This window comes from Somniosus microcephalus, chromosome 25 (assembly GCF_052327205.1).
Source record: "Somniosus microcephalus isolate GS21.2 chromosome 25, FLI_Smic_1.0, whole genome shotgun sequence".
Classification (NCBI taxonomy): domain Eukaryota; kingdom Metazoa; phylum Chordata; class Chondrichthyes; order Squaliformes; family Somniosidae; genus Somniosus; species Somniosus microcephalus.
This window is the reverse complement of record NC_141011.1, coordinates 30,222,344-30,248,134: the sequence shown is the minus strand read 5'-3', so window position 1 is coordinate 30,248,134 and position 25,791 is coordinate 30,222,344. Positions and strand designations below refer to the sequence as shown.

Here is a 25,791-nt window from a genome sequence, read left to right as displayed (position 1 = left end):
ACTGCACTTCAAATAACAAATTGTATGTGAAGTACTTTGGGACATTTCTGAGACTTGATAAAATGCTATATAAATTCAAGTCTTTCTTTCATGAAATACATTTTATATCTCACTGAGATTACGTGACAATTCAAAACAGACAGCACTTAAAATATATTTAATCAGTGTGATTATTGTAGTCTGCACACATCACATTACATTCAGCTGTCGACCACTATCCAGTGACTGCTGATGAAAAGTACACATGGACTAGGAGAGACTTTGGCTAAACTGTGGTGCCATCCACAGTCAAACAGGCAGCCTACTGAAAAATGGGCACTTAGTTAAAATACTGGACCAGCGCCTACGGAACTCTACCCAGGAGGGGGAATTGGAGTTATACTCCAATCCTTTTATAATAAAGGCTAAGTGTAAAGGAGTCTTACTGCAATTACATAGGGCCCTGGTGAGACCACACCTGCAGTATTGTGTACAGTTTTGGTCTCCTTACCTAAGGAAGGATATACTTGCCATAGAGGGAGTACAACAAAGGTTCACCAGACTGATTCCTGGGATGGGAGGATTGTCCTATAAGACAAGGAGAAATTGAGTAGACTAGGCCTATATTCCCTGGAATTTAGACAAATGAGAGGTGATCTCATTGAAACATATCAGTGCTCAACAGGGTAGATGCTGGGAGGATGTTTCCCCTGGCTGCGGAGTCTGGACCCAGGGGTCACAGTCTCAGAATAAGGGGTTGGCCATTTAGGACTGAGATGAGACATTTCTTCATTCAGAGGGTGGTGAATCTTTAGAATTCTCTAGCCCAGAGGGCTGTGGAGGCTCAGTCGTTGAGTATATTTAAGACAGAGATCAATAAACGTTTGGATATTAAGCGAATCAAGGGATATGGGGATAGTGCAGGAAAGTGGAGTTAAGGTAGAAGATCAGCCATGATCTTATTAAATGGCAGAGCAGACTTGAAGGGCCAAATGGCTACTCCTACTCCTAATTCTTATGTTCTAATGTAAAAAATATGGCAATGAGGAGTAGGGATATATTCTGAAAATACATTAGGTTTGTTAGTGCTCCACTACTTGGGGGAAAAAGAGAACTCATCAAGTATTCCCTGAAGCTCAATCCACATTGTCCAAGCCTTTGTTGGGGCACAGGGTAAAACTTCTAAGGCCTCAAACTGAACATTTGCAGCTCTCTTCTGCGCACATTTCTTTTGCTACATCAACTCTTTCGGTAATATCAACTGGAAGTCTTCCTCCCTCCCCCCTCCCTTTCTCGCTCATGTACTGGATATGGTCAGACCCCAGTAACCATCTGTCGCTTGAGGTGTTGACAGGAGGTGGGATTGTGGCAAAGCTGTTCTGCTGCAGACACTGATACCCGTTCAGGAGCTGGGAGAATCCGAGAGGCACAGCTGGATACATACTTTCAGCTTTATTTCAGTATAGACAGTACCATGCTCCTTGAAGTCATTGTGAATGGATAATAGTGTAGATTTTTCTTTTTTTTTAAAACGTTACTAAGTTTCATTAATAAACATAACGAAAAATATTGGGTTGCCATTCAGGCAGAAATCGCTAAACAACATTGCCTGGTTCTTGAACATGAAATGGGAAGAGTTCCAAACCTACATATGCTTAAAGTAAAACCCCATTTACTGAAGCAACTCGATTTATCAGTTTTAAAAATCGATTATTTTCAAACAATTTATTAAAAATAATCAAGTGTCTTGAGTGTCACCTTTGAGCAAGCTGATGGGTCCCAGCCCAGAATCAGTATGGGGGGGTTTCACTCATTTTCATATTGAGTCTAGGAAGCCCTAGTCAGTTTGTAAATTCTAAAATAATTGCAAAATACTGCGGATACTGGCGCAGGAGATGCAACACATGCCCTTTTACCTCCTCCCTTCCCACTGTCCAGGGCCCCAAACACCCCTTCCAGGTGAAACAGCGATTTACTTGTACTTCTTGCAATTTAATATACTGTATTCGCTGCTCACGATGCGGTCTCCTCTACATTGGGGAGACCAAACGCAGATTGGGCGACCGCTTTGCGGAACACCTCCGTTCAGTCCGTACGGGTGACCCTGAGCTTCCGGTCGCCTGTCACTTTAATTCACCGCTTCACTCCCACTCTGATCTCGCTGTCCTCGGGCTATCGCATTGTTCCAATGAAGCTCGAGGAACAGCACCTCATCTTTCGATTGGGCACTTTGCAGCCTGACGGACTCAACATTGAGTTCAACAATTTCAGATAATTATCCCTGCCCCCATTTTTCATGCAGTATGATTTTTGCCATTCCTATTTGCAACATTTTATCTTTCCTGCCTCTTACAAAAGTACAGGATGTTCTTTCTATTCCTTCCTCCCCTCCTAACACCCCCCACCGTCTCTGCACCTGCTTAATATCTGTTACATCTCCAGCTTTTTCCAGTTCTGATGAAGGGTCCCAGAGCTGAAACGTTAACTCTGTTTCTCTCTCCACAGATGCTGCCTGGCCTGCTGAGTATTTCCAGCATTTTCTGTTATTGTAAATTCTAAAAGTTACATTACCAAAGTTTTCCTTCCATTATGACAGCACAGTAGCATATTCCAATCGGGGATGTGGTATGGTAGAAGGGAGAGGTTATGATTAATAATGATCAGTTGAAATAGTTTTAATTTTTTAATAGTTCAGTTTGATATAAAATGGAAAACACAATCAGAAAAGAAATGTTGATGACCTCAAAGAAAATAGGCAGAAAACAAGGGCGGGGCAGATAGCAGTGGCACAGGCAGTTTATCCATGCCTCTGGACATTGCTTTCCACAGAAAAGCAAAAAGCTCCCCAATTGATCAGCTGGCAGAAAACTCTACGCATGACTGGTAGGGAAGATATGCAGGAATGAGATTAGGGAAAGTAGCATCCGCAGACGTATATGTATACTGCCTAAAAATATCCTTTACAACATCACACATGCTGCCTTTGCAACTCTAACTGGATCACAGCAAGGTCATATAGATTTATTTAAAAGGGCACGTCTGCATATTCTTCCAGAAAATGGAAAAGAATCGGACTCGCAGTGATAGAAAGTGAGAGAGAACTATAGATAGACAGAAACAATCAAAGTAGAAGGCAACCAAAGAGAGTTACAAGAAGATACAAACTTAGGAAAAACTTTTATCCTGAAGCCATGTTATGGTAAATCAACTGGTATTTCCAAAAATCTATATTGTGATGTAAATGTTGAACTCATATTCAAAGAGTGTCATTTGATTTCATTAGTCTCATGGACCAGTCACAGCACAGCTTCCTATTCTCATGTATCACAATGTTAAGGTGAATTATATAATGAAATGTGATGAGCACAAGTCAAAAAGTGAAACATAACCTCAAGCACTACTGTTACCTTGAGTTGCAGACAGTTTTTAGAATCCCAATATTTAATTCACTTAAAGATTGATTTTTTTCCCCCAGATGTAGTCCTTTAAAAAGTCATGATTAGAAAGAGCAATTATGAATACCTATTTTTGCAATTTTGTTTTTAAATAGATCGTCCATGACATTGCTCACAGTAAATCAGACGGTGCACTGTTTAAGGACACAGTGCATTATTCTACTGCTAAAGTGCAGCTGTGTGTAATTGGGTGTCCTTTTAAGACCATAAGGTCTAATTGTTATGTCTATTTGTGGTCTTTTAGAGGCTATTTAGATCCTGAGGGAATTTTCACCCCTATTCATGTCAGGATATGGTGACGCTGCCACGGCCACATTTAGTGCTCATCCCTAGCTGCCCCCAAACAGTAGTGCCATGGTGGGGTTTGAACTCAGTCTCTAATGTGCTAGTCTAGGATCAGAACCACGACACTGCCCTCTCTCAATGAGAAAGGTTTTTTGGGGGAGAAATTATTCCTTTATTTCTCTTTAATACGTTCTATTTTTAAAATGTTGTCTAAATTTGCATGCTTGACATTTGAAGGTCATAATTCAAAACTTTTCGTTTTCAGTTTTAAACTGAGAGAGGGATGGGAGGACTTGATTAGGAATTGTATGGTAGCAGAATTAACATAAGAAATAAGACTTACAAACACTGGCTATATCAACAATCTGAGCATATGCACTCAGTCTTTATAATTTCTGCAAGGCAGTTGCTTTGATGAAATACCAGCACTAAATCAAATTATAAACAGAACAAAGTACAGAACCAAAATGATACTGAATTGTCATAATTCTAAGTAACCACTGATTTTCATTGCAAAATTTTCACCCCTTCTACAGTTCTGACTCTCCATGGGTACAGTTCCATAGATGACATTAGCCATCTGGTACCTCACCTAAGTGGCCATTACTGAGGTGTGATCTTGGACCATGAGCATCAGCAAGCTATTCCACTATGCATAGCATCAGAGCTGAACTTAACCCTGTCCTCAGCTACACACACTTTCCAACAGGATAGCTGGTAGCAGTCCAAAGTAAAAACGCTGGGTTATTTTTCTTCTCTTAACCCAATAGTAGTACCTGTAGTGCAGCCTTTGCCAAGATCAACCAACTCAGCACAGACCAGGGTTGGAATCTAGGACCTTCCAGTAGAACTCAGTACCACCCTTGCCAAGCTGTTTAGTTTATCAAGGCGCTGCTCCCTTTCATTTATTCTTGATGCTGCGCCGATTTAATTTCAAGTTTGTAATGTCAGTCAACCCACTCTATTGACAATAAATCAGCTGATGTGAATGATCTTGTGCCAGCAACATCCCTTATAAAGTTGCTTTATAAAAGGGTCCTTGCAACCAGGTCACCGCTTATAGGTAATTCTCATCCACTTTCATCTCTAATTGGGTGTTTTTGTAGCGACTCACAGGCTCTCCATTACCGTGTAGCACTAAACTCAACTAATAAGGCTTGCACTTCATGCACCTTCTCCCTCTTTAACTAGTTTTAATTTCGCAACCAATCCTTACTTATAAACTATTTGTTTTGCCTTGGCCAAGATTAAAGCTGCTTCATCCCATAGCAATCATTTTTTTCCCAAAAAGCATGGTTATCTTCATATTATACATCTTAGATTCTGTTTCAGGGTTTAGCGCGGGAGCCGTAATTATTTTTTGTGAATTTGGTGCCCATGAAGAATGGGAATGTTAGTGTTGAGGAATGGAAGACTTCCTATTGTGCACATCAGTTACCAGTCAGGTAAAGAAACAGGCAGTATAAAAGGTGGATGAGGAGACTTCAGCAACAGAAAATGTATTTAGAAGTCTGCTTCATCCTACTTCTTCAGCAACCATTTACTTCAGCTGCCTGCTCTGTACAGGCAGTGGAAGATACAAGACACACACCTCAGGAAAATAGCGCAAAAAATCATGGTCTCCATAATAAATATTCAAAATCTTATGTTGCATGTATAACCCTGTAAGTTATACAGTCAATAATTTCACTTCTAATAGTGCAATGTAATTCTATGAAAGCTTAAGGGTGAATGGAAATGGAAATCTTTATGTAGTTTATGAAGGATTTGCATCTCTAAAGTCAGTGTCTATAATTGTCCTGGTAAAAGCATCATCCTGTATATGTTAAGAAACAGAGTAGAAAGAGAGAACTTTAAATCAAACTAAAAATTTGCAGTAACTCTGCCGGGACAACAGCTAGGCAGTGAGTCATCACCCTGGTGTTTAACTCCTGATCACTATCCAGCTCAAACTCCTGCTCAAGAGCGAGCTTCTGTAGGGAGGACCGGGCTTGGCTATGATGCCCCCACCCAGTGAACAACCTCTCAATACTCACTGTCCAGGCTCCCACACAAAGTAGGGCCCTTCGTCTGAGGTACCAGAGAGCAACTGGAGAAAAATGTAAAATAAAATTTAGTGAATTATAGCACTGGTTAAATCACAAAGACATCCCTGCAACCTGCATCTGCAACATGTTATTGACATTTTTTTCCCTCCAGATTTAAAAGATACCCCAAAAGGTTAATTTTTCTGTTAAGTTTCCAAACCTTGCTCTATATAAATCATATTCAGTGGCTTTGAGTAATAATATTGCTGTTATAAGCTATTTTCAAGCTCATGGAAACCTGCTGTTTCTCACTGCTCCACTTTTTCCAAAGATGTACATGGTCCTCATACATCTGGAGCAGCTTGGAAGAGAGGGCAGAGGATGGAAGATCACTACTATCTTGGTACTGCTGCATACTTAACCAGTAGAGGGTTTTCTGGGGTCTTGCACCTCCAGATTGACCCTCAGGCTGGTCCAAGTTCCCACTGAATTCAACAGTATTGCTCCAGGAAGCACGCAAGGCATCCCCATAACACACCTCAGGAAAATGGCTCTGGAAGATCTGAAATGGCACAATTCCTTAGCCTGAAAATATCCTGTAAAATTGACAATTACAGATCGGTGTGGTGTAAAACATACTTTTGAGAGTCAGGGAAAGTGCACTGAAAGTACTTTTCCCCATTCTCCTCTTTCCTCCTTTACCAACAGAACAGTCCCGTTACCAGCTATGTAAAAAGACCATTCACAGACTTAAGCAATCTTTGGACAATTTAAGCCTATATGTTGACCAGGGTTTATTCTAATAAAAGTGTTAACCAACAAATCATACTTATTAATATACAGGTAATTTATAGACTGGGGAATCCACATGCATGTGGACAGGACATTCAGCAAGAATTATTTGAAAATGTACCGTTAACATTTGACTTATAGCAGGCTGCCTATTACAGAGGTGACTATATAATTTCACTGTAGTAAATCTGCAGTGAACCTTTGTGATTTTGGTCTCCAGTGCAAAGCATTAATTGAGCTGATTTACTACCAGCCTGGACTGCACTTAGCAGCAATACATTATCACACTGTAATTTATTGTTAGCTACACAGTGGTTCTAGATTCCAGAGATTGCACAGAGGGAACATTCCAAACCAGGAGCTCAGCTTATAGTCTGACTATAAACACAGGAGTGATTTAAAATGCCCTCCGGGGGAAGGCGGCTGTGGAGAGCAGAGGCCGTGTGCTGCACTGCTCCTGCTTCACAAGAAAGCTCGCCTTTCTTTCAATAACTCCAGCTGTGGGTGTGTGCTCCTTCGCTCAGCTCCTGTGTAACAAGTAAAAGGAAAGGCTTCCTTAGAAAAAGATTCCTATGACCACAACAACGCCACCAGACAGACAAGAACGTTTCAACAAATGTCCATTTAAGGAGACGATCAAGAAAACAAAAACCAGTTTAATTGGATGTTTGATAATTTAACAACTTATTTTCAGAACTCCACCTCACTTGCTAATGCCATCAGTGACCACAGCTTGCATGGTTTCCCAGATGTGCCCAGCTGTTAGTCCTTAGTCCTATACCCTCTCATTTTTATGCACAAATGGATCAAGCTGCGCACAATAAATAGGAGTCGTTAGCTTTTTATTAATGATGATTCTAGTGTACAAGTTTGAGGAGTGAAATTAAATACAGCACAACAATAAGAATCTCTATTACAAGCACACGGGCAGAAATGATCCACAGAAAACTGGTACTGTACAATAAGTAGAGTCTGAGAAAATCATCCTAAGGCGATTGGTCCTGTGAAAAAATAAAAAATGTCCAAAATTAGTATGGAGGGTAATTCTGCAAAATTTAAGGAATAGTGATAATATTCTATTATAATTAATAAAGAAGCAACAGTTATATCTAGTGTTGCTCACAAAAACTCTGGTGTCCACCTTTTTCTGTTACTTGTTAAGCACACCAAACAGACAGAGGGGGAAGGAGAATTGGGAAGGCAGGAGAATTGGGAAGGCAGGAGGGCCTCCAAAGAGACAGTCAGAGATGAGCTTTGTGGAAGGAGGTGGCAAGGCAGAAGGATTTGGGGAAAGAATTCCACAATGGAATGTATCTGCAGTTGTAAGATTATCAATCTGTGCTCTTAACTCTGCACTGGCAGAGACCTAGGAACAAATCAGCTTCCTGTCCAGAGTTGGGGAAATTCTCTGTGTAGTAAGAAAATAGAAAGGTTTGCGGTGGCGGGGCAGGGTGGGGGGGGGGGGCGGGGAGTACAGATGAAGGCCCTAATAAAGAAGGCTGAAAGGGAGGGAGGAAGACAGCTGCGTAATTCATTCCCATTTTGCAACCTTTATCTTGACTATACAAGCCTAATTTCAGCTAAAGTGCAATAGAGTCATATATACCATACAAGTCCAAATTAAGCTGGAACATAGTATATACACAGTGCAATTTCCTTACACATTAGACTACATGTGAATTACCATTTCAATTATATTTGGGTTCTAGTGGGATGTACATACTGCAGGTGAATTTCAATATTTCTGGTTCACTCTGAAGTTTTGTGATTCACAACCGAGCAAAACAGAGGGAAATGTCGCAATGATCCCACTAAGCTTCGTGGCCGCGCAGCCATCGGCAAGGTCCCGCGCAGGTCGCTCACCGGCTTTTCCATTGTAGGTACCGCACATGCGGAAAAATTTGAATGGGGCCACGCATTGGGGGGGGGGGGGGGGGGGGGGGCAGACCACGCAGGAGGCAGTGCGGCTTACAGGGGCCGTTGGCCGCATGTACTACTTGTCAAGTTGTGTTTTATTACCCTGCCTTGTCCAGAAAGCTCCTTGCTGGGGTCAGTTTCATGGGCCCTGACTGCCCTCTGGTACCTCATAAGGGATCATTCTTCATGTTTGACCCTAGACATCGAGTGTTGACAGAATATTCACAATACTGCATTTTGTAGCAGAAGGAATCGTAACTCGACAACCCACCCAATTGCCCTGCCCCCCCCATTCATGAAGAAATTATAAACTTACACCAATTGCAACATAGTCTTTTCAGGATAAAAAACACACGATCCAAATGTTGCATTTTAATGTACAAATCATATTCCATGTAATGTTATTGTATAGCTCGATTAGAGAATAAACGTTCAACCGTTCAATTTTTTTTTTTTTTTTTTTAAGTTTACAATTACATTTTAAACATACATTGAAACCGAGCTCTCTCCACAGATGCTGCCTGACCTGCTGAGTGTACCCAGCATTTTCTGTTGTTATTTCAGATTTCCAGCATCCGCAGTATTTTGCTATTGAAACAAGAGCTCTCCGTTTTAAAAAAATAACAATTTAATGTAAAACATGTTTTTAGTTTGGGCCCAATTAGTGAAAGAATTAATCAGCCTGTTAGAAAAACTTCTAAAATGACTATCACTTGAAATTTGCTGAAACTTCCTCAGGAAAACCCTGGTATTTTGCTAAACAAAGTATTTTTTTAATTAAGTTTCAACTACAGAAGCATTTGTTTCACATGGATGGCAGTAGGAAAACTACAAGTGGCCTCACTGCCCCAAGGTCTGGGGTGGGAAAGAGAACTTCTGATCACTATTCAGCAACCCCTACTGCAGAGTGCGTGTGTGTGACCATCAGGTAATGACGAGTAGGTCCGCTTCCATTGCTCCCCATAGTTAAATACATCTTTCCTGTGGGACAGCGAGATCTAGAAAGTATGGTTCTGTGGTAGGATATCCTACAGGTACGATATGCAAGGCCAGTAAGGCGCTCCTTCCTGTAAATATGCTACAAACCTGGGCTTCAAGGGAAATGGAGGTAACACATGTCCAAGAAAAGGAGACACCATCTATCCTTTGCGCTAACTTGTCAATGATTGTTGAGCAGAAGCAGAGGAGCTGGTCACTGTCCTCGACACAAATAGGAACTGCAGTAACAGCCACTGAAAGTTATAGGCAAGTCAGCTAATGGAGCAAGATTCCCCAGGTCACTGATCTCACTCCTGTGTCCATGGCATCTAGTGCAGAATAGACCTGGTACAGACGGGACAGTGAGCTGCCTGCCCCACAGTCTGGAGCTGTGGCATCCCATGCTGATCAAACCCCACCCAGTAGAATACATGACAGGAGTCAATGCTGAAAAATTACTGCCTAATTGGCAATACAGGAGATTGACAGAGATGCAGTGGACTAGTAGGTCTTGTCTCCATTGACCATAATTCCAGACTGTTTACATATGACAGCGCAGGTTCCCTCGGCAAGGGCCCAACAGAAGCTGAAGGGCGGGACTGTTGAGAGATTGTTTGATTCTTACAGTATCGTCTGTCCTGTAATATTGATCAAAATCACTGAAAATTAAAATTCAGTCTCTGTACTCACTTTGACAAACTTTCCATGCAGAAGATATGGAAACTGGAAATCGTTCTGGCAGTTAGCATAGGCCATTCCTATACCCATTCCTGCACCAAACGTAATAGGCCATACACGCCCTAAACACACAAAAAAACACATTAGGCTAGTTGTAAATTCCTAGAACATGGAAATGCTTAAATACATTTTTACTCTGAACCTCGACAACTAACTCATTTGATTTTTATTTAATAGACTCACGCTGGGGTACAGTTCCATAGCCACAGACCGCCACTGGGCGACTCACTCAAGTGACCATTCTTCACATGTGCATTGAGACAGCAAGTGTCAGCACACTATTCAACTATGGGAGGCAAGGTAGCCCAGCCTGATCTTTACATCACCCAGCATTAGCTTGCCAGCAGGGGTCACTGGATAGTGTTCAGTAGGTACAACCCTGGGGGAATTTTGCCCCTTAGTTGCACTGACACGCCTACCACCACCCTGAGAGTAGATAACTCAGCATAGACCAGGGATTGCACCTGGGTTGCAGGTCTGTATTGCTCAGTTACATAATAGTCAATGCATTTAACGGAGTTATTAGGGGAGCAAGAGAGTTAATCATTTTCATGAATGCATCAAATCATGGTTTTGCTTTTCCTGGGCCATAATGGCAGCACGTCCCATAATGTTGCTATGAGTCATCTGTTAGGAAGCACTCTATACAGCAGCCTGGGAATAACCCCATCCTCCTGTTTAGATCCTCCCCGGATTTTCCTTCTCAGTTATGACACACTCATTTACTGTTCCATACATGTTCCACAAACAGTAAATAGCAATACTTACGCTTAAAAATGACGACAGAAAATACAATTCCTAAGCCAAGGCCAACACCTGAAAATATAACAAGATAGAAGTTTAAAAATTGCTTTAAATGTAACCATCAAAAGCCACAAGCTAAAGTGCACCAGTCCTAAAAACGGCTTGAATCATTGGCATTGCAGCATTTAATATTTCTGTACACTCACAGCTCAGTCATTTATGACGGTTTTGTAGTTTTTTCCTAATAACCCGCTAGCCACCCAATCAATACTGGACTAGTCGATAGACACCTCCTTTCGCTGGCCTCAAAAATCATCGGGAGGGGGGAGGGGGGCTGTTAAGCTAGTTTGGGCTTTTCATCTTGAATGAGAATCTTCCTTAGGGGCAACTAACACAATTACAACTTGGAGTCAAGTCATGGTGTTCAACAAATTGCAGGAACTACTGCAGGGGAAAAAACTTCCGCCCGCACAACTGTGAATTTCAGCTTGTCTGGCACTATTAGTCTTAACAGATTGATTGTATAAAGAAACAGGTACCTACTAACCCAAACTAATAAATGAACACATTTCAACTCGGTGCTAATTAGCTCCATGTCAAAGACTTGAAGACCAGACCTACCCGCTCCAAAAAAAAGGTTTACAGTTTTTGTATTTTTATATCGAGGGCTCCCTGATGGCTTGGTGAGCTTATCAGGGATGTAGCCGAGACATACAAACTAGGAGGTCTCCGATTCAATCCTTGGTCTATGCTGAGTTAGTTGATGCAGGGCAATACTCCGGAGAAAGGGAAAGCAGTGCGGAGGGGTCAGGTTTTCCGCTCCTGATCATTACTGAGTGACACCCGCTGGAAGTGCACAATGACCGAGGACAGAACCAGACCTAGCTGTGATGTCCCTAGTAGTCGAATGGCCTGCTGAAACTCTCAGTCTATGCTCACACATGAATAATGTGCACGTGAGTGAGGTACTGGCGGGCAATCAAGACCCGTGGCATTGTACTCCAGGCAAGGAGTCAGTGCCTTCAAGAGGAGGGGAGAAAATTTGGCAAGAAAAGTGAGGGAAAGGGGATTGAATACATCATGTTGGAGGATGGGACAAAGTAGAAATTAGTTTTCCAAACAAATCAGTTACTAGCTAAAAGGAATTGGAAAATGTAATGCACATACAATAAACTCACATCAGCTGTCACCTCACTGCCATGAGCAGACCTCTCTACCACAATTTTAGAGAACAGAATTACTGATAGAATTTCAGATTTCAGAAACATGCTCAACATTTTCAAGCCAGAGTTAAAAAAATGTACGTTCTCAGTACTAAACAGCAGAGGCAATGGTCACAATCTTTCAATCCTCACTGGATATAGGAGTTGTGCCGGAGGACTGGAGGGCTGCTAATGTTATACCGCTATTCAAGTAAGGGGAGAGGGATAAACCAGGAAACCACAGGCCAGTCAACCTAACATCGGTGGTGGAGAAGTTATTGGAAACCATGATCAGGGACAAAATAAACTTTCATTTGGAAAGGCATGGGTTAATCAAGGAGAGCCAGCATGGATTTGTTAAAGGTAAATCATGTCTGACTAACTTGATTGAATTCTTTGATGAGGTAACAGAGAAGGTTGATCAAGGTAGTGTAGTAGATGTTTTCGGAAGGCATTCAACAAAGTGCCACACAGGAGGCTTATTAAGATAATAATGGAAACCCATGGAATTAAGTAGAAAGTGGCAGTATGGATACAACATTGGTTCAGTGACAGGAAGCAAAGGGTGGTGGTGGATGGATATTTTTCAGACTGGGGGGGTGGTTTGCATTGGTGTTTCCCAAGGGTCAGTTTTGGGTCCATTACTCTTTGCAATTTTTATAAATGATCTAGTCTCGGGTGTAGGGAGCAGCATTATATAGTTTGCAGATGATACAAAACATGGCAAAGTAATAGATAGCGATGATAGTGATAGGCTTCAGGATAACTTAGGCAGGATGGTGAAATGGGCAAAAGTATGGCAGATGGAGTTCAATGCAGAGAAGCGTGACGTGATGCACTTTGAGAAGACTAATATGGAAAGACAGCAGAATATAAATTGCACCATTTTGAAAAGTGTAGATGAACAGAGAGACCTTGGTGTTCATATACACAAATCCTTAAAGGTGGCCGGGCAAGTTGATCAGGTGGTTAAAAAGCATATAGTTACTTGGGTTTATAAATGGAGGAATAGAATATAAAAGCAGAGAGATCATGCTAGAAATTTATAAATCACTAGTTAGGCCTCAGCTGGAGTATTGTGGACAATTCTGGCCACCACACTTCAGGAAAGATGTAAAGGCTTAGAAAGTAACAGAGGAGGTTTACCAGGATGTTACCAGGGATGAGGGACTTCAGTTATAAGAGGTTAGAAAAGTTAGGACTGTTCTCCTTGGAACAGAGAAGGTTAAGCGGTGACCTAATAGAGGTTTTCAAGATGATGAGAGGTTTTGCTGGATGAGAGAGAGAAGAACTATTCCCCTGGCGAGTGGGTCAGTAACCAGAGGTCACAGATTCAAAATCATTGACAAAAGACCTAGAGGGGAGATGAGGAGAATTCTTTTTCACTCAGAGTTGGTGGTATCTGGAACATTCTACCTGAAAAGGTGGTGGAAGCTGATTGCATCAATAATTTTAAAAGGGAGTTGGACGGGTACTCGAGGATGAGGAACTCACAGGGTTACGGACAAATCGCGGGGGAGTGGGACTGAGCACGACGGCTCTTTCAAAGAGCCGGCACAGGCACGACGAGCCGAATGGCCTCCTGTGCTGTAAGTTTCTATGATTTTATTAATATTTAACTTGCTAATTAAATTAAAAACCATTAGCCAAGTTTATGTGCAGTAATGTCGCAGCTACAAACAAGCTAATTTGCATCATCCACTGGCGGTTTTGGGCCATTAGATTAGTGAGAATTTGAGAACTTGTTTCACTTTTTTTGTTCCAAGCATTTTTCAACCTCAAAGCCCACTACAATTAACAATTTCCTAAAATACTGTGCACAGAAATTATACCTAACTAGTACAAGTTAACCATCAACAAGAATGTACAAAATAGGGAAACATTTCGACCTTTAACCTTCATCTCTGCTGCACACCACCTGTCTGCCAGACAGAGATGCATTAAGGTCTTTTTCTGTTGCCCTTAACCCTAGGGCTGGGGCCCACAAGAAGGGACTTTCTAAAAAGGTCAAGTCTGCATTTTGCAACACATCTTTGTCTTTTAAAGAATATATATAATCTCTGTTGGAAACTGACTTTTACTCTAAATAATTAAGCAGTGTTACGAAAAGTTCAGAAACTTTACAAAATTAAGCTTTGTACAAGGAATTGTTTAATCAGGAGAAAAGCAACCCAGGTATGCAGTCAGTGCGGCAGTTGACTAATTTATTTACATATAAGTATTCACATTTGGAGTGTGAAGCTATTTATGTACGGGAGTGGAATCCGACAGAACTACACTGCAAATATTCTAAAAGGAAAGGGGATGAATGTCTGTGCTAGCTGGTTAAATACGTTTCAAGGATGGGACTTTGTTTAATCTTGAATGTAGAGAAACACATTAAAACGTGTATGCTCCTGAATAAACAAAACATGGTCGGCTGAAAGATTCTAAACTGTCACAAAACTCTGCCATCGAGTGGAACCTTTATAATCAGAATTAGAATCAAACTGTTATGTTTCAGTGCTGTCCAGCTGATCTATAACCAAATTTATCAATGTGTTCTAAACTGCTTTAATCTGATTTGCAAAAGTAGATTATGTCCTTAGCAGTGTGGAGACTATCTGATTAGATGAGAGGTAATGGGCACCACACTACTATTGGTGGATCCTAACTGGCAACTCTTATATGCAGTCCAGGTACAAGGCTGGTAGACAAGGAGAAAATAACTCCAGGCTAATCAGCAAAGACAAATATCAGAGATTTCAGAGGCTAGTCTGTCGAGCTTCATAGTTTAGAAAAAAAGTTAAATATAAAAATATTTGTGCTGTAGTCTCGAGTGGTGCTTGGTCCCTCAACTTCCTGTCTGAGGAGACAGCCTAGCCTAGCTAACACATCTGAAGTTAGATGTCCAAGATAGTAACAATTTTTGATCTATCTCTGTAGCTCTGGCCCCCCAAACTCTCCGCTCCTCAGTGTTTTTGGCAGCAGGAATACAGGACATGCGGGTGAAGGCACTGTTAACAAATACAGTGAGAAAGGAATGGCCCCCTTGACCACTAAGGTGGGACCTTCAAAGAGTACATCTACAACAGGGCTGAAAATCTTGTGTAAAATGGTGCAGTAAATCTACCCAACTAAAGAAAAGACTTGCATTTCTATAGCACCTTTCACAACCTCAGGGCGTCCCAAAGCGCTTTACAGCCAATGAAGTACTTGTGACTTGTAGTCACTGTTGTAATGTAGGAAACACGGCAGCCAATTTGCGCACAGCAAGCTCCCACAAACAGCAATGAGCTAATGACCAGATAATCTGTTTTGAGTTATGTTGGGCGAGTGATAAATATTGGCCAGGATACCGGGGATAACTCCCCCCTTCTTCAAAATAGTGCATTAAGTTTCAACTGCCATGTGTCTGCCCATTTCACCAGTCTGTCTCTGTCCTCCTGAAGTTTTCTACTATTGTCTTCATTGTTTACTATATTTCTGAATTTGCAAACTTTGAAATGATGCCCTCTATACCCAAGTCCAGGTCATTAATACACATTAAAAAGAGCAGAGGTTCCGACACCTACCCCTGGGGGGACACCACTGCACGCTTCCCTCCAGTCTGGAGCAACAACCGCTCACCACTATACTGCTTTCTGTCCCTCAGCCAATTTCCTATCCACACAGCCATTGTCCCTTTAATCCCATGGGCTTCAATTTTGCTAACCAGTCTATTATGTGGCACTTTATCAAATGCCTTTTGAAAGTCCATATACACAACATCAACCACACTAACCCTCATCAACTCTCTCCATTACTTAATCAGGACCTACAGCAGCACCCCCACCCACCCCCCCCGCCAATGCTTTAGGACAAACACAGCATCATTGTGACCAGCAGCCCATCAATAAGTGCAGCTTACCCCAAACATCAGTAACATCCCATGCATAGTGGCATACTGGAATTAGTACTTTCAGTCAAAGCAGTCATATTGGACAATCTATCGCAAGTCACAAACAACAGGCACCTGAAAGGGGGAATCAGGATATGTGCACCATCAGAGAAAGTTTCAGATAAACAATATCAATGCACTAAAAAGGAAGTATGCCAGGAAGTCAGGAAATTTCAAGATTACTGATTAAATGGAGAATATAGGCAATTCCCTCCTTAATCGCAAGTCTTTTGCAAACCCTCCAATGGCTACACTGCCCCCCACCATAGCCAATTCAAACATCCATGATTGCTGTTTGTTCAGGAGTCCAACGAATGATCTTACATACGGTTAGTTCTGCAGAACTGAGATTAGACAAGGATTGCTGGCACCTCCGAGGGAAGGCAAGTGAAATAAACTAAAATGGTCCTGAAAATGTCCCAGAAGCCACCTGAACAGCATTGACCGAGACACAAGATCAGTAAGGAAAGACATGTTGCTTTATGTACGACTTCTGAAGCAGTCTTAAGAGATCTGTGTCAACCGCAGCACTTGGAGTGTAACATTAGAATTGACAGTTGCAAGACTACTTTCTGAGCCACATTTAAAGTAACCAGTGTCAATCCCTACCTGGAAAATAGGAAATCACATGTAGGGCACTGGTGATTGTAGGTTCCTGTACTGGTCGCCAATTCAGCCTGCTCATGGACAATTGAGTCTCAATGGCGTTTAATTAAATAGGTTACATTCTAAAACGTTTCTCTGTTCAATATAATAAATAGCAGCTCAGATTTGCAAGCAGTGAAAGAGGAATGAGCATTAAGAGCTGCAAAAAAAAAATAATCTAAAATTGACTTGAAGATTCACCCATTTTAGGATGCAGTTCACTTTTACCATCAGTAACATCTAGCATCAGCACAGCAGGACACTCCCCACAACACCCAAAGCAACATTTTTATTTCTGGATAACTCCACTTAAGAAGAATTATTTTAGAAGCACGACTGCTTCAGTCGATTGCAGAATTATCTTTAGGGAAGCGCGGAAATTCAGTCGCAAAGCCTGGTTCAACTTTCACCTGGAGTATATAAAAATCAAATATATGAACAAGGTCACACAGAGTGGTCTCGGTAACAGCTTTAATATTTACAGGTCTACCAGGTTCCAGCTTTTACATACTCAAATTCCATTATATGGCAACACATTGCCTAAAATACTGTCCACACGAGCAAGATATAATTAATTACACCACAGCCCTACAGATGGTTTTACTGTGATCTTGCTCCCAAGTCAAGGTTTAACTCCCCAGCAGTCACATAATAAAGGTTAAATTGGCAATTAAATACAAATGATTAGGTTTTGTTTTTGTTTAGAATGCTGGCAGCATTTTGTGCGACGTCTCTCGAAGGAAATACCTACATGAAAAGCCATACAAAGAACTTAACTACTGAACACTTTTGATCTCAAGCAATTTCCCCCGAAATCTGTAGTGACATGCTCTTTGGAAATAAGATCTACATTTTCAACAGTGTCCAAATCAGGGCTTTTCTGTATGGTCACATTCTGTACTTCAATGCACGATTTATGAATCAGAAGCGCACACCTCAAATGACTGAATAAAATACCTCTAGGACAGCTACTTTCAATTCTTTTGTCTAGTTAAGTTGCATTTCTGTGGAATTCTATAACCAAGCAGCACATGAAAGACATGTACATCATCAGACTTAGCCAGCATTGTCTATTTTGTTCTGTGGGCCCACACCCTGTAGAAATTGGTATAATCCCCCACCTCCGGCTTCCTAAGAAAGTCCTAGTTGTAGAGCAGGGCGGGGGGGGGGGGGGGGGGGGGGGGAGAAAGAGAGAAATGCACACAGAAACAGGCATACACAAACACACAAAGAGAGCACGCATGTGAGAGAGAAGATGAATGATCGGGAGAGTTCAAATAGACAGTGCTCACAACAGACAGCTCAACATCATCTTGCATTTATATAGCGCCTTTAACGTAGTAAAACGTCACATTCAATGTTCCCAGGGGTTCCTCGCAGCCTGTGAACCGGCTTTTAAATTGAAAAAAATATGAAAAACGGCTGACGACCGAGAGTGGGGTGGGGGACGACCGAGAGAAAGGTGGGGACAAAGACAGAAAAGGGACGATGGTGAGGAATAAGGACCAGGAAAAATAGGGAGAGGTAGGAAAGGAGAAGGGAAGAGAGAGCATGAGCAAAGCAAGAGTTAAGATGTTTACAGTACATTCTTTTATTCACTAGTTTAACAGTCATTAACCCAGGAGTTTGATGTAAACGCATTAACCAGCATGTTAAATGGTGCATGAAGAAATTTCAACCACTAGGTCTGAGGGTTGAGAGTGCTAACTCCATTCAATCTGCCATTCCCCTACGACATGCTGTTAAAATAAATATATAGTACAGATAGATTTGAACCTCAATTTCATCAGATTCAGCTGGACCAACATTCCAAGCTAAACTCTGCCAAGTATAGCTGAAAACTGTAGCTTCAGAACAGTGCACCAGTTACAGCTACCAAGTCAACAAGGAAACTGGGTCAGTAATAAAGTGACCAGCAACATGTTTCTTTCCCTCCCCCCTCACTCCATTTACGCTGACTTTGGTGCAGTTTTATTTACATAATTCATCTTTTTTTCTTTCCAAAGATCAGCCTTCACGTAGGTATGGCAGACTCTCAATATTACCTACAATATCCAACCTAGTTTCTTCTTAAATTTAAATTTTGACATACATTTCTTTTAATTAAAATTGACCACCAGCATGCCTGGCACACACGAGCTCAGTCTGCCTCTGGACTTTCACCTTCATGGCACCCCATCCACCACCTTAAACATTCACTCCCTCCACCACCGGTGCACCGTGTCCACAGTGTGTACCATCTACAAGATGCACTGCAGCAACTCGCCAAGGCTTCTTTGGCAGCACCTCCCAAACTCGCGACCTCTACCACCTAGAAGGACAAGGGCAGCAGGCGCATGGGAACACCATCACCTCCAAGTTCCCCTCCAAGTCACATACCATCCTGACTTGGAAATACATCGCGTTTCCTTCATCGTCGCTGGGTCAAAATCCTGGAACTGTGGGAGTACCTTCACCTCACGGACTGCACCTTCTCAAGGGCAATTAATCCCAGGAATGAATGAAAACAAAGGCATAGGTTATAAACTGAGAACACGAACCACCATGCTACCTCAATACCATGAATGGTACACAGCTCAAACCATTCAACGCATCTTGGAGAATATTTCTGAAGCCCAAATTTAATGGCCTGGCTTTCACTGAAACTTCTGACCCATTTCACTGCACAAAGTTGCCAGATGGTTCTTGGGATTTAAATTGTTTTTATAATTTGATACTGATTGATGGAAACAAGTAGCACATTAAATTAAATAGTACAGCAGCAATTAGCCTGGCCAATAGCCTTAAATGTAAAAGTGGTTTCAAAATGGAACAGAAGTCTTATTGTGCTCCAAAACTTTAATATGCCATTGAGTGCTCCCACAATATCTATTATTTATGAAGTACGCTAATGGTAGTTCTATGCCGTGGATCAGATTCTATTGGGACTAGATGGAGGATGCCAAAACTCAATTAAAGTGTGACCTTTATAACCCTTCAGTAAGAGGGGACCTTCATTATCCATTCCCAGGCTGAATTTGAGCTTGCTGCTTCAGACCAACAATATGCTTACTAAAATACCTTGATAAATACCCAATCGAGTGCTCCAAATTAGGGGCTTAACAGTAGAGAATACAAGCTTAAATTCAGTTTATTTTCTTCGCATTGCACTTTACTATTTCAAGTGATGTCTTTAAAGAGATCCTGTCTATTGTACAAGAAACTTTTGCCGACTGGAAAGGTTAATGGTGTAATAAAGGTAATCATGCTAAAACCAATCCAGCAGTCCTTTTATATTCAGCCATAAAGGTAGAGAGTACATCGTCATGCTGTGTCTGCCTTTGTGTTGCAATGAGAATTCAGCTAATGGAGTTTTAGTAAATGCAAACAACTGCCGTATTTCCATATTTATTTGGTGCTTTTCTGATTTGTAAGTGCCATCTGTATAAAATTACGAGAAGTGCTGTGACCTATACAGGGTATCAGATTACACAAACACTGCCAACTAGCTTCAGACAGCATGTTCTTTTTTCCCTAGGTAAGTTTCCCTCTCCCTAGCCACCACAATTTTTTCTCCCGTTTTTCGTTGCCTGGTCTGTCATTCTTCTTGTGCCCGGGCTGGCAATGTCATCTGTAACTGGTCAGAGGCCAGAAACCACCCTGGCCTGGCTGCCTTCTGATTTTCCTCCTCCCTTCCAGGGAGATGCCACAGTTCACACACACATTACTCTGATTAGAAGTCAAACTTGCATCCATTCCCACTCCATGACGTGCACAGAGCTACAGTGAGACTTCTTGGACTTCAATTTCTACCAAGAACATAAGAAATAGGAGCAGGAGTACGCCATTCGGCCCCTCCACCATTCAATCAGATCAAGACTGATCTCCGACCTCAACTCCACCTTCCCGCACGCACTATCCCTTGGTTCCCTTAGTATCCAAAAATCTATCGGCGACCGAGCAGCCGCAGCCCAGCGACCGAGCAGCCGCAGCCCAGCGACCGAGCAGCCGCAGCCCAGCGACCGAGCAGCCGCAGCCCAGCGACCGAGCAGCCGCAGCCCAGCGACCGAGCAGCCGCAGCCCTCTGCGGTAGAGAATTCCAAAGACACTCAACCCTTTGAGTAAATAAATTTCTCAGTGCTAAATGACTGTGACCCCTTGTTCTAGATTCCCCAGCCAGGGGAAACAGCCCCTTAAGAATTTTATACGTTTCAATAAGATCACCTCTTATTCTTCTAATCTCTGGGGAATATAGGCTTAGTCTCCTCAAAGGACAATTCCCCCATCCCAGGAATCAGTCTGGTGAACCTTTGTTGCACTCCCTCTATAGCAAGTATATCCTTCACAGGAGCAGACCCAATTTGCCAACAGGTTAACTACTATTAAACAGTAAAGAAAGATTTTTTTTTAATCATCTAAAATTCACAAGGCTGAAAGTACTTCAATAATAACTGAAGTTAAATTCCTAAGTAAGACAATTGGCTGAATTAAAAATGTCATCCTGCAGAACACTTTGCCAAATGATTTCCCAGCTGGTCACATAAGCGAGTACAGTCGATACAAACAGAAGATGGAAGCTTCCCCTCTCTGGTGCCAGTTAAATGAGTTTGGGTGTTGTGTCTCATTCGGTGTGAAAATCTTACAAATTATTCAGGTGTAAAAGAAAAAAGACAGACTTGCATTTGTATCGCGCCTTTCACAGCTACCGGACGTCCCAAAGCGTTTTACAACCAATGAAGTATTTTTTGAAGTGTAATCACTGTTGCAGTGAAGGAAACACAGCAGCCAATTTGCGCACAGCAAGCTCCCACAAACAGCAATGTGATAATGACCAGATAATCTGTTTTTAAGTGATGTTGACTGAGGGATAAATATTGGCCAGGATTCCCCTGCTCCTCTTCAAAATTGTGCCATGGGATCTTTTACATCCATCTGAGCGCGCAGACGGGGCCTCGGTTTAACGTCTCATCTGAAAGACAGCACCTCCGACAGTACAGCACTCCCTCAGTACTGTGCTGGAGTGTCAGCCCAGATCTTTGCGTTCAAGTCTCTGGAGTGGGACTTGAACACAACCTTTTGACTCCGAGGCGAGAGTGCTTCTCTGTAACCACTTCGGAGACTGGGATAATGTAAGTGAGCTCCATTCAGACCCTCACCCATCTTATATCCGACCCAAGAGAGTGATTGTGTTGGCACTGGCTGCACAAAATGTGGAAATATGCCATTTCCCCCAGTACTGACACATATCCCTGAGCAATTACTAGCAAAATTAAAAAGCTAAATAGAATACAGTTAAGTTTATAAAAGAAAACAGAATTTAAAGAAACTGCAGGGTGTGTAAGCCCAACAGCACAATGGAGAGAAGGGAGTTTGCTGTTTCTACTGCTGTTACCAGGATGGTAAGAGAAAATAATGAATTCGTTATTTATCACTCGAAATAAATATATATGCACACAGAATATCTAAAAGGTTGCATTTATATAGAACTCTAAGTTGAAACGTCCCCATGCACTTTATACAATTACATTTTAAGTACACTTATGTAGAGAAATATGATAAGCTATGCTGTGCCAGCTAAGTCCAAAAAGAACGACGAGATCTGTGACCAGTTAATGTCTGGTTTTAGTGGTGTTGCTTGAGGTGAGTATTGCTCAGGGCACGAGAGAATTAACACACAAGAACAAGCGGAACAGGGAACTGGACCCTCAGTTTAACGTCTCATCTAAAGGACAACTCCACCAATAAAACAACTCTCAGCATGCCAGTAGGGTGGCAACTTCGACTGTGAGCCAAAACCCAATGTATAGTGCACAAACCCACAATCTTTTGACCCAGAGGCGAGTGTGCTACCAATTATTTGTTTAGCGCATGCAGACTCAGCGTATAATTCCAGCCACATTGGAACATTATCGCCAATTGAGACAAGCTGACATGCAGCTTTGGCAGGAGCTGGGAGTAGGGCACGAGATAAGATAAAAAGAAATAGGAGCAGGAGTCGGCCATTCGGCCCTTCAAGCCTGCTCCACCATTCAGTAAGATCAAGGCTGATCTTCTACCTCAACTCCACCTTCCTGCACTATCCCCATATCCCTTGATTCTTGAATATACTCAACAATTGATCTTCCACAGCCCTCTGGGGTAGAGAATTCCAAAGATTCACCACCCTCTCAGTGAAGAAATTTCTCCTCATCTCAGTCCTAAATGGCCGACCCCTTATTCTGAGGCTGTGACCCCTGGTTCTAGACTCCCCAGCCAGGGGAAACATCCTCCCTGCATCTACCCTGTCAAGCCCTGTAAGAATTTTATATGTTTCAATGAGATCACCTATCATTCTTCTAAACTCTAGTGAATATAGGCCTAGTCTACTCAATCTCTCCTCACAGGACAATCCCCCCATCCCAGGAACCAGTCTGGTGAACCTTTGTTGCACTCCCTCTATGGCAAGTATATCCTTCCTTAGGTAAGGAGACCAAAACTCTACACAATACTCCAGGTGTGGTCTCACCAGGGCCCTATATAATTGCAGTAAGACGTCTTTACTCTTATACTCAAATCCTCTTGTAATAAAGGCCAACATACCATTTGCTTTCCTAATTGCTTGCTGTACCTGCATGTTAACTTTCAGTGATTCGTGTACAAGGACACCCAGGTCACTCTGAACACCAACATTTCCCAATCTCTCACCATTTGAAAAATACTCTGCTTTTCTATTTTTCCTTCCAAAGTGGATAGCTTCGCATTTCTCCACATTATATTCCATTTGCCATGTTCTTGCCCACTCACTTAGCTCGTCTATATCCCCTTGAAGCCTCCTTGCATTCTCCTCAACTTACATTCCCACTCAGCTTTGTACCATCAGCAGACGTGGATATATTACATTTGGTCCCCTCATCCAAATCATTGATATAGATAGATTGTGTCTAGCTGAGGCCCAAGCACTGATCCTTGCGGTACCCCACTAGTTACAGCCTGCCAACCCGAAAATGACTCATTTACTCCTATTCTGTTTTCTGTCCGTTAACCAATCCTCAATCCATGCTTGTATATTACCCCCAATCCCATGAGCCCTAATTTTGTTTAATAACCTCTTGTGTGGCACCTTATCAAATGCCTCCTGAAAAGCTACTCTCCCTCTGTCGCTTCCTTACCCATTCTGCTTATTTTTACCCAAAACTCTGCTCTCCAGCCTTGACATTTCTCTTGCTGCTTTTAAATTTACTCTTTCCTGAATCCTCCCACCTTCATTAGTTTAAAGCCCTGTCTACTGCCCTAGTTATTCGATTCGCCAGGACACTGGTTCCAGCCCAGTTTAAGTGGAGCCCGTCCCAACAGAACAGCTCCTTCTTTCCCCAGTACTGGTGCCAGAGCCCCATGAAGCAAAACACCGGCCTCCCACACCACTCAGCCATGCATTTAACCTTCTAACCTGCTTATCCCTCTGTCAATTGGCATGTGTCTCAGGTATCAATCCAGAGATTATTACCTTTGAGGTTCTGTGTTTTAATTTGGACCCCAACTCCTCAAACTCTCAGCAGACCTCGTTCCTAGTTCTACCTAAGTCGTTGGTTCCTACGTGGACCACAACAACTGGCTCCTCCCCTTCCCACTCCAAGTTCTTCTCCAGCCACGAGGAGATGTCTTTAACCCTGACACTGGACAGGCAACACAACCTTCAGAACTCCCAGTCGCGGCTGCAGAGAACAGTATCTATCCCTCTGACTATACTGTCCCCTACCACAACTACATTCCCTTTCGCGCCCCCCCCTCACAACTTGAATGGCCCCCTGCACCATGGTCAGCTTGCTCATCCATCCTTCAGGCTTTTCCCTCATCCACACAGGCAGCAAGAACCTCATACATTTTGGATAAGGACAAATTCCAAGGCTCCTCCAGCACTGCACCTGGGGTCCCCTTACCTGCCTGAGTTGCAGTCACACCCTCCTGCCCCTGACCACTAACCAGACCTGTACCACTACCTAACCTAAGGGATGTGACTGCCTCCTGGACTAAAGTGTCCAGGTAACTCTCCCCCTCCCTGATGCCCCGCAATGTCTGCACTTCAGACTCCAGCTCAAAAACTCTGAGCTGAAGTTCCTCAAGATGCAGTCACTTACTGCAAACGTGGTTGTCCGGGATCACAATGCTCTCCACAAACCCCCACATGCTGCAGTTCCGGCACACCACCTGCACTGCCATCCCTATATGACCTTGTTTTATTTAATTAAATGTAATTAAATTTGTAATTAGGTAACTTAGTTTACAGTTTCGTTTCCTGATTACTTCGGTGATCTAGATTAAGTTATGGGTTATGAAATTAAATATCTACCTGTAACACAAAGCACTACAAGTAGTGGAGGCAAAAACCAGCAACAACTTCCCACTCTTTCCAAATAAAACTCTGTTTATCTGCACTCTGTTTAATGCTGCTCTGTGCAGACCACTCTGTGCTCTGCAGAACTGTTTATTTTTATACTCTAAGAGCCTCACCCAATTTACAGGTGTTGACTCAGTTCCCCTGCGATTAGCACCTATTCATGACAAACACTTACAAGCTGATTGACAGTTAACTTCCACTGGCAGGCAGCTTCTGTTACCTACAGTTTTTAAAGTTCTATGTTTAAACCAAAATGTTACACTAAATTTCACTTTTTACAGCTTCTACTTACCCAGTACTTAACAGAAATTCTTACATGTGAGCGCAATTTATGATAAATTATCTCACACACAGTGCATTAGCACATTAAAAGGGAATGGCATGGATAGTTTTTCCTGAAGTGTATTACTCTGATACATTAAATAAGCCGAGCAACAACTGGGTCGATATACTCAGCCATACAAACCAGAAGGTCCCAAGCTTGACTTCCAGTCTCTGCAGTTAACTGATTTCAGTTAAGACACCAAGGGAGGAGCAGGGCAGGCTATAATTGGCCTCAAGGGAAAAAATAATCACTCTGAACTCTTGTTTCCAATTCCAGTGACCCATGCTGGGTGTTGGGTGAGGACAGGACCAAATTCAATCGTGGAGGGAATCACACCCAAACTTGGCTCACACAGAGAATGGCTATTTGGGGATGGTACTGGAGGGCTGCCAGCACCTAATGAACCACATCTCAGTGCAAGTCAAGACCTTC

At 42.4% G+C, this 25,791-nt stretch overlaps 1 protein-coding gene across 1 annotated transcript in view; it reads right to left on the bottom strand.

Annotated features, from left to right (window-relative positions):
* Positions 1–7,176: 7,176 nt before the first annotated feature.
* Positions 7,177–25,791, bottom strand: part of micos10 (mitochondrial contact site and cristae organizing system subunit 10) — a 33,235-nt gene continuing 14,620 nt past the window's right edge. The window contains exons 2-4 of the mRNA XM_085967054.1: positions 10,940–10,987; positions 10,124–10,233; positions 7,177–7,539 (exon numbers count right to left, since the gene is read on the bottom strand). Of these exons, the coding sequence (XP_085823180.1) occupies positions 7,525–7,539; positions 10,124–10,233; positions 10,940–10,987 (173 nt within the window). The 3' untranslated portion in view covers positions 7,177–7,524. The remainder of the gene's footprint in view (positions 7,540–10,123; positions 10,234–10,939; positions 10,988–25,791) is intronic.